Genomic DNA, 9,562 nt, shown 5'->3' on the forward strand with positions numbered 1-9,562 from the left:
CAGGTTTTGTTTGTACCATGGTCCATTCAATTTGGGTTCCACCTATTACAGCAGACTTCATCATTACCTCTATGTACATGTAACATCATATTTATAGCTGCTCATGTGCCCATCTCACTAGAAATTAAAAACAAGCCCATATCATAGACAATAATTTGCATTTTGTGTGAAAATCATGAAATTATCTACTACGTTAATCTTCAGAAAATGTTGAGCTTCAAGTTTAGATCTCTTCTCTTCTTCCCAAACAATAGACACAATAGTAGCAACTTTTAATATTTTCAGTTTATTTTCTCTATAAACCAAAGTTCATTTCTTTTTCTTTTCTTGAAAGTATGTTGTAAAATGAAGCTATAGCCATGGCATTGCAATGCATTGTTGACTCAAATAAACCACTGTATGGAATAGAATTCAAATACCAGCAATAACATTTTACCCTACTCACTCACAGGCAGTGTTCATATAGTGAGAACTGGACATTTGGCATGACTGTGAAGAATAGTAAAAAACTATAAACAGAAAAATTGCTGTAAAATACAACACAAGTTATAGCCTTAATCCCCCCACCACACACACACACACACACACACACACACACTTCCATTATTCAACAAACTGTCTTTGCTTTTAGTCTGTAATCTCTTATATGTACATCCCTTTCTTTTATCATGAATGCAATATGAGATTGAGGAGGGATTGACTCAAATACTGTAACCGGCTAAAACATTGAATGATCTCAGTATCTTGTATTTCACTCGCATGTGAATGAAACGTTCGGTTCTTCTATACAAATTTTTTTTGTGTCCATTCTATTAGATGTCCTTGATGCCTTCAGTACATTGAAAGGAACCGCGTCAGAAGAAGCCTTGAGAGAATTTTTATCAACTTTCAAGGGCCAAGCAGATCAGGTATAAATGCATTATGTTACTCGCTGCTTGTTTCCAGTGCAGAAACCAGTCAAGATTAATGCACCTTTCATATTACTAGTGCAGTATTTGCAGCTGTTGATTGTTTTTCTAGATTATATTTCTTCTTTGTCACATTTAATTTTTAATTATACCATACTGTTCAAGCATACTGAAATACCCAGTATTCAGCACATAACATGTGTTGTGTTTTTCTCTGTGAACAGTTATTCGGTATCGGTACTGTCCAAACGTGTTCAAATACCCAGTATTCAACGCATATGTATTCTGTTTTTCTCTTTGAACAGTTATCTAGTATAGTCAAGTCATTGACGCCTGCTGATACATCAACAGAGGTTCCAGAAAAACAAAGTGAGTTGTTTTCAAAAAGTATTTTCAGATCTCATCTTATTATAATTACGCAATACTTGAGTAGGATTCTTGACTTTATGTGAGAGTCTGGCACCTGTTATCCCACTTTTATAAATGTCCGCATGTCGGGACCACGTGTAAATATTGTATGTGTATGTATCATGTATTGTATCATGTATTGTTTGTGTAGGTATCATGTATTGTATATGTGTAGGTATCATGTATTGTATGTGTATGTATCATGTATTGTATGTGTAGGTATCATGTATTGTATGTGTAGCTATCATGTATTGTATGTGTAGGTATCATGTATTGTATGTGTAGGTATCATGCATTGTATATGTAGGTATCTGTTACCAGATTCAAACCTGTAAGAAACAAAAGGATGTGCCAATTTATCATCCAGTGTGTATACTCACTGTAAATTTAAGGATGTTAATTCATATAAACGTGACATTTTTTAACTCATACAATGAAATAAAGGTTATGCAAAAATTCTGCAGGTCTGATTAGTTTGATATTTTTGGGAAATGTTTCAGTCGGTTGATAGTTAATAGTGAAATCTCTTACTATCGACCAATTGAAACATTAGCATGGTCAAAACTATACAAATTGAAATAGGTGTTCACTGAGATTTGTTATGCTAATGGATGGTCAAATAGAGTGACAAGCATGGCTACAAGGTACCATAGGGTTCAATGATATTCAGCACAAAATTCAAAAACATTTACTCATCAAAAATTAAAATATCCTAATAAATAATGTGAAATGATTCGTGTTGACAGATGGTACCTGTTCAGTAAACATGTAAATTAAGCAAATAAGTTTCAATTGATGGATGTGTTACATTTTTTCACAACAAATATCAAACTTTAAGGGTGTGGTAACCAAGAATAAACATATATATATAATATCAGCTTGATTTGACAGACTGGGCAAGGAAAAATGAGCACAGAACTTGTGGGAACATGTCAGCTGATTAAAGTTTTACACAAGAGTTTCATACCTGACAGATTTCACATCCATAGAGCCTTGTTTCTTAAGATCTTATTAACCCTTTATCCATTGCTTTAGAGAAAATATAAATTCTTACAGTGGGTTCATCTATATTCAGGACACCAAAGTTGATAATTACCCAGCAGCAAGCCACACCGGATGTTCCATTTTCTCAGTAGTACATTTCCCAAATATCAGTGTACACTTGAGCTGCCTGTTTGTGGCACAGATGGGTTAAGTCATGTGAGACTAATTTGATTGTTTTCAAATGTAAATCATTCGTATCTCTATGAATTTATGACACTGTAATACAAAGCTGTATGTTTACAGAATTTGTTTACAAAATTGAGTCATTTAAAGCGTTGACTTTTACATTGCTGAGATCATCTGGGCTATAATGTCTTATATACCATGGGTCTTGTGGGCCTTGTCTTGAAAAATAAAGATTAGCGTCATCCTAAATGAGCTAATTAAGTGACCATAACAAGGTGTTTAAGGTTCATATGTGTTATATTACTTGCCATATGAAAACCTTACAACAGTGATGTGTGCATCCGTACCTGTGTATTCTATGGAAAGATGAAAAACACAGACTTTTCAAAATGGCCATTTCCATTGCTCCTGTATGACCTAATATTTTTGCTGGTTATCCAAATTGTTGTAAAAAACATGCAATCATTTGCTTCAAACACTAAGTAACCATGGCAAATGGATTACAAATGCAGTAAATATGATCAGCCATCAAAGAATTAGAAATCAAGATAATATAATGGAAATGAAAATTACCAATGTAAGCGAACAGCCTTTTAGTGCTTTCATTATCTAATACTAAATGAAAGCAGTGTCTTATGAGTAGCAACATGAATCAAAGTTAAAGATAATTAGCACTTCAAAAAATAAAATTTTAAACTTGCATTCACACCTTGTCAAAGAAATCTTCAACTAATTCCTTTCATAATCAAATAAAAATTAGGGGACTGGTCACCATGGAAATGTTCAGATTTAAGAAGCCAATCACATCAAAATACCATTATGCTAATATTTGAAATTCAAAATGGCTGCCACTACCTGAGATTACTCCTCAGATTTGCATTTTCCACACAGAGAAATTGAAACTTTAATGAATAAGATTCTCTCATATAGTTTCAAAGTGAGCCCACACAAGATGGAGACATTCAGAAAATATAGTCAGATTTGAAAGTCTGGAAATCTAACCCCAAGGCATTTCTTGCCTTCAAGTATTACTTCCAATGTCTGATGCTCTGGCTTATCAACAATCAGCTTATCCATTGTAATTCTTAGAAATTTCATCACACTTGGAAAAAAAAAGTTCCTTTCACTGAAATATCGACTAGTACTCTTCTTGATTAGATTCCAAAGTCATCATCTTTTGTACATCTTACATCAGTGTACACATTTTCATGTCACTTTATTGCATTAAGAACATCTATGAACAGATTACAGTTCAAATAAAAATTGCCTTATACAAGCTGATGAAGTAAGTGATATAATTTCAGTGCAATAGGGTCTCTTAACTGTATGTAGGAAAACAGCTTAAAAATGAAATCTTGCAGATGGTTTCTCATTTGTTTGAGAAAAATATGTCCATCACATTACAAGCACAAATATGATAGTTATCATATTACTGTAGGTATTTCATAAATCTGTGAAATACTTGCCTTTACACCTTCATATCTTTTACAGGTTTGGAAGCCATTTCTGAGTTCAGTAAACATTTTTTCACAAGTCTGGAAGAGCTCCAGGGAGAATGTCGGAAAAAGCAGAAACACCTCAGGAAAGATGTGGAAATGCTGAAGCAACAGAAAGATGAAAGTTTGAAAGAAACTGTCCAACTCATGGAAGATAAGGAGAAAGAGTTGGCAGCCAGGAAGGAGGAGATGAGTCACAAACAGACATCAAAGACAAACCGTGAAAATCCAAACCCCAGCACAAAAATATCTTCTGGTAGAAAAACGTGAAAAAGTGTGACCAAGCTGTGTTGCTGCAAAAAAGTCAGGAATAATAACCACACCTCAGGGCATAGACAATGAAGGTGGTTTTGCAACATCAATTTTAAATCTGATATCTATATTCCAACATGCCGCCAAAAGTACTTCTCAGAGGTTCTGATGAAATGTCTTCAAAACATGTCAACCTTTTCATCCTAGAAGAAAGCTAGTGCAAATCCTTTCTTAAGACAGCTACTAGAGATTTCACAGTTTCTTGGTGGGCAGGGACTTACCATACATGTACTTGCAACAGATGAAGGACTGTCATCAGCAAACCAGAGATTTTTTTTTGAAGATTGTTTGAAATCTGATAATGAAATGTTTCATTTAAGTACTGTAAGCTAGCTGTAACTTTTGATTTATTTTTATTTAATTTTATTCAATCTGTAAAGGACATTTTCCTTTCCTACTCCTAAAATCATATTGATGTGCCTTGTGTTAATCCTTTTAATGCCGGTTGTATTCCTGCATTATTGCAGGCAACTCAATCTTAGTCCAGAGTTCATATTCATTTGTCAACAAACACATTGCAAATTCTACATGATTAAAGGCGTTTGTAAGGCTAATGCTAGAAAAAAAAAATAAAAATTATTTATAATAGTTTCTCTTGTGTCTCCCCTATTTCGTACAAACCTATTCGGAATTTGGCAACCTAGGTCAGGTTTTCCCGGCTATTGAATGCATTACCTTTGAGTCTGCGCAGTATAGTGAGTTAGTTTCTGCGTGATTCCGGGTGAAACTCCCCTGTATAGCGTTCACCCCACTCATAGCGTCCACTCCACTCACGCACACGTTTCACATGAAAGCAAAATACAAATCATTGCGCTCACTCCACTCAAACATTCACAAATCACAGACTTGAACCAAGTCTAGGCTAATGCCTGAAAATGTACTTACTTTCAAGAACAAAAATATGAACATGTTATCAAAAGTTTCAGCTATTGTCATGCCACATTGTTTACCAGAGTCATCACTGTTAAACTCTATACACAGAGCCCATATTCCTATCAAATAGCACATATATATAGTGCAGTAAAAGTGTTAGTTAATGACTCCATTAGTTTCCATAGATACACAGGATGCTGGAATCCCAAATAGAGTACAGTAGTTTAACTTTGCAGTTGACAAACTAAAATTGTCAATTTCGTGAAATTTGTTTTACTGAATAGGACATAATTTTTCTTGGTATGTCCATGTCAGCAGATGACACTGCAATAGACATCATGTTTATCAAAAAACACTGCATGCTAAAACAATAAATGTAAGCTGTTATATAAAAGTGTTTATGGCCATTCATTTAATAATGTGACCCAATGTTATACTGTTTTTTCACTAATGAGATGGTCAAGACCTTGACCAATAAAATAAATTCAAGATAACAGCTTAGTGGTTGATCATCAATGAATCAGTCAATCCTGTACCTTTATTTTCCTCTTAAACTCTCTGACTTTTGTCAGCACAAATTGCTCTGTCATGTTACATGTAGATTATAGAGAATGCATTGGAGTGGAATCTGTGCAAGGGGGCTGAATGTGATCCACAGCCAGTTAATCCCAGATCAAGTTTTATGTGTAATCCTAGATCAAGTGTATGAGTAATCCCTGATCAAGTATATGCAATTTATTGTATTTAATCCACTCACATTATCTATAATAATGATCAGAGAACACATGCAAGAATTACTTAAGAGGAGGGGGAGATGAGACCTTAGTTAGCTTTAAGGAGCATGAGCAACTCACATCAAGACTGCATGGCCTCTCTGACATCACATCAATCACCTCTGACCCCATGAACATGTATGTTCTGTAATTCGTTATTGATCTGATGTAGAATTCTTTCAAAACAGTTATTATGCATGCTAAGCAATGAATAAATGAGACTTGAATATACCAAAGTGCTTTTACAGTTGTCTTTCAAAGCTCAGTACATGCAAAACAAACTTGCCCTGTGTGTTATTTAAATAATTCAGGTACACCATGCCCCTTAGTGTAGTCAGTTTTTTTGTCATGATGACCTTAGATGACCCTTAACCTCTGTGAATAGAAGATCAATAAAAAAAGTACTGCTTAAAGTTTCAAGTGAAGTAGCATTGCTATAGGCTGTGAAGAAATGTTACGTATTGTTTATGAAAGCAATGAAAAGTGTTATGTATGACTGAAGTTGTTAATTTATCCATGAAATCAGAACCTCTGTTGAGTCATTTATGGAGGACAATAATTTTGTCATTGGCATTTGGAACAGCCGGAGTAAAAGATCCCCTTGTCAACATTCCAATACTTTTAATGTGTCTAGACATTGAATTCCAAGGGTTTTTATAGTCAGTGTACATATACTGATGTGTTATGCCCCATGGGATCTATTTTGAAGAAATCAAAACACTATCAACTACACACATGTCAGTGTCTCGTTAGTGTATCTGTTGTGATGAAATATTAAAGTTTGTATTAGCATAGGTCCACTGATTACCAGATCTGAAAGAAAGGAGAGTGTCTGAGATTTGTCCTGATCAAGAACATGACCTTCAACTCCACCTTGATGAAGGGGTTCTCTGTTTTCTTTGTAATATTACAGTTTTTGAAGATGGTGTGAAAATTTATTATGCTGTGAAGTTTTCTTGCCAATCTGTCACCAATGAATGTTGTAATGTAGTAAACAGCCAAGCCTATTTGATGGGTAGAACTCAAAGAATATGTGTCAAAATATATATATATAAATATATATATATATATATATATATATATATATATATATATATATATAATAACACAAAATTACTTCAAGTACAGTCTTATATATGTATTATCGGGACGTACCATTCTATTTGTAGGTGGTGTTAAAATTTGATATAAGAAATATTTGTTTTGGTGGCGACATTTTGAAATCAACTCCCAACCAACCAACGTCCCGATAATACATATTATAGACTGTCGAGCTAAGAATCCTTTCACTTCTTCTGTCTGATGATTGCAGGATGCATGAAACTTAAGTAACAGATATCATTGCTTTGTACTTGAAGTAATTTTATGTTATTATTTATAACGCTCTGCCTTAGCATCGAGCACTGTAATTTCCCACGAGGACATACTTCGATATAATATATATATATATATATATATATATATATATATATATATATATATATATATATATATATATATATATATATATATATATATATATATATATATACTTCAGATCGATTACAGGTACATCAAATATTTTGCATGAAAAAACAATTCATGCCAAAAAATCTTACAGTGATAGAATTTCATTTTAATTTTCTCCTCTAATGCTTTCATGCCACGTACGAGCATGCTCAACTTTCATGAATTTCTCATCTGTAATTCATACTAGATATCAGAATTCATGCAAAGCAGTGTCTGGAGTGACAATTCATGGCGGCGCTGAACTCAGAAATCGATACTGATGGTTGTTTTACATTTGAAGGTAAATGCCAAGACGTACCAACTTTAAAATCCCGGATCAAAATCTTTATGGCGGTATTTTCAGATGTATCGATTCACCCTTTACATAGTGTATTCAGTCCAAGCACAAACCATTATTTGTAGGTTGGTATGGCTTTCACTGACACTATTAAAGGACATACAAAAATAAATTCCAAACAACAATTTTCCTCTCATTCGTGAAAAATTCATAAACTGATGAAGAGCGGTTGTACTCATTTGAATTTCACACATGACTGGTTGCTCCCAACTCTCTTTGCTATTTTATAGTCTCCAGGCACTCAATCTAGCGGGCTATCAATTTTATTCAACCGTATGTAGAGCCATGTTATGAGAATGTGTGTGTTATGTGTGCGTGTTTGTCGTGAAATCAAGTGAAAAACAAGTCAACTGGCGGCCATTATGTCATTAGAAGTCAATTACTGCTCTGAAAAATTGTCAAAGATTGCATTTGCTCGTACTGTAACAGCATGTTGCTAATTAATCAAAAAATTGTACAGATGTGACTGCAATAGCTAATTTAGTTTGCAAGACTTTGCAAGAGTTACTTTTGCTGTCTGCATGAAAAGTGTCATAGTTTCCCCATCCTCCTTTTCCTATGGTATTTTCCTGCATCTCTGTTTCCTTTGATTCGCGTCTATTATAATGAGGTACAATACGTATTTGAAAGAGACATATTTCCATGGACTGAAATTCAAGATGATATATGGGCACAAACCGCAAAATGTTATCATATAAAGATGTTACATTAACAACCTTGTGTGGCGCATATTTAGTACGTACTAAAATTTATGTCGCCAGCTAATAAATTTTGCACAATGATGGATGAGTCCAGCCTGGAGTTGATGCAGTTGATGAAAACCGACTCTCTCTCTCTCTCTCTCTCTCTCTCTCTCTCTCTCTCTCTCTCTCTCTCTCTCTCTCTCTCTCTCTCTCTCTCAATGCATAGGCCTACATACTTTAGTCGGCTGTACTTCTGAATCTTTTTTTTCACAAAAGTTGTACGGATCGCTCCTAGACCAAGTGTGTTTGACCCCCAAAGTATTCTCTATATTGGACCATCGTAATAAAATCCAGGCTACTAAATTCCACCAGCATCTTTTGGTATAGGCCGCATACTAATTAATATGTATTATCTAGAATGATATGAATATGTCCGTCCTATTTTTGCGCAGTCTTATTTAAGAGACCAATAGAACGAAAGCTTAAAAAGCTAAAAAAAATCTGCAACTTCGGATAGTTTTAATTATATGTCCGCTTGTTTTGGATAAGTACTTGAACAGTTTGCAAAAGCAAAGAATAATTTTGACTATCATCGGTTCCATTCTGCTCTACAAATTCCAATATCAGTAGATGATGTGAAGTGTGCAGGAAAATCTAGGCGTCACCCTTGCTCTTTCTGCTATTCGCACCAGCTATATCTGATTTGCTAAATGTAATCTCCACTGACCAAAATTAGCCGAGGTGCAGAACTTTTGGTATGTTGAGAATGGCAACGCGTACAAATTTTTAACCTTTCGGCTCTCAAAGCCCTTTTGCTTCAGCGTAAGTTGTCGTGTTTGTGAGACACAAGAGGTCATTAAACTTCTTACTTGATATCGACAAAGTGGGAATACCTTAAATAAATTGTTTTGGAAGATTAGTGTGGATTGTTCAGTGTTAACAACACACCGACCTACATTTTTTAATTGAGTACGTAGTTTTATGAACAGACATTACAATTAGGCTATCATTTGTATCGTAGAAATAGCTACTCCAAATATAATACAGTTTGATTTTTATGTCATGAGAAACATTGCCGATAGATTTATTTTCG

The 9,562-nt window shown here is 34.4% G+C and overlaps 1 protein-coding gene across 2 annotated transcripts in view; it reads left to right on the forward strand.

The window, feature by feature from the left end:
- LOC139121856 (uncharacterized) overlaps nucleotides 1-4,882 on the forward strand; it is a 28,555-nt gene extending 23,673 nt beyond the window's left edge. The window contains exons 12-14 of one of the 2 annotated variants that reach the window (XM_070687084.1): nucleotides 817-908; nucleotides 1,214-1,277; nucleotides 3,978-4,418. In XM_070687084.1, coding sequence (XP_070543185.1) covers nucleotides 817-908; nucleotides 1,214-1,277; nucleotides 3,978-4,252 — 431 coding nt within the window. In that variant the 3' untranslated portion in view covers nucleotides 4,253-4,418. Of the gene's footprint in view, nucleotides 1-816; nucleotides 909-1,213; nucleotides 1,278-3,977 lie in introns of both variants that reach the window. The other variant, XM_070687085.1, reaches the window with a different exon arrangement.
- Nucleotides 4,883-9,562: the final 4,680 nt, after the last annotated feature.

This window comes from Ptychodera flava, chromosome 21, assembly GCF_041260155.1.
Source record: "Ptychodera flava strain L36383 chromosome 21, AS_Pfla_20210202, whole genome shotgun sequence".
NCBI lineage: Eukaryota > Metazoa > Hemichordata > Enteropneusta > Ptychoderidae > Ptychodera > Ptychodera flava.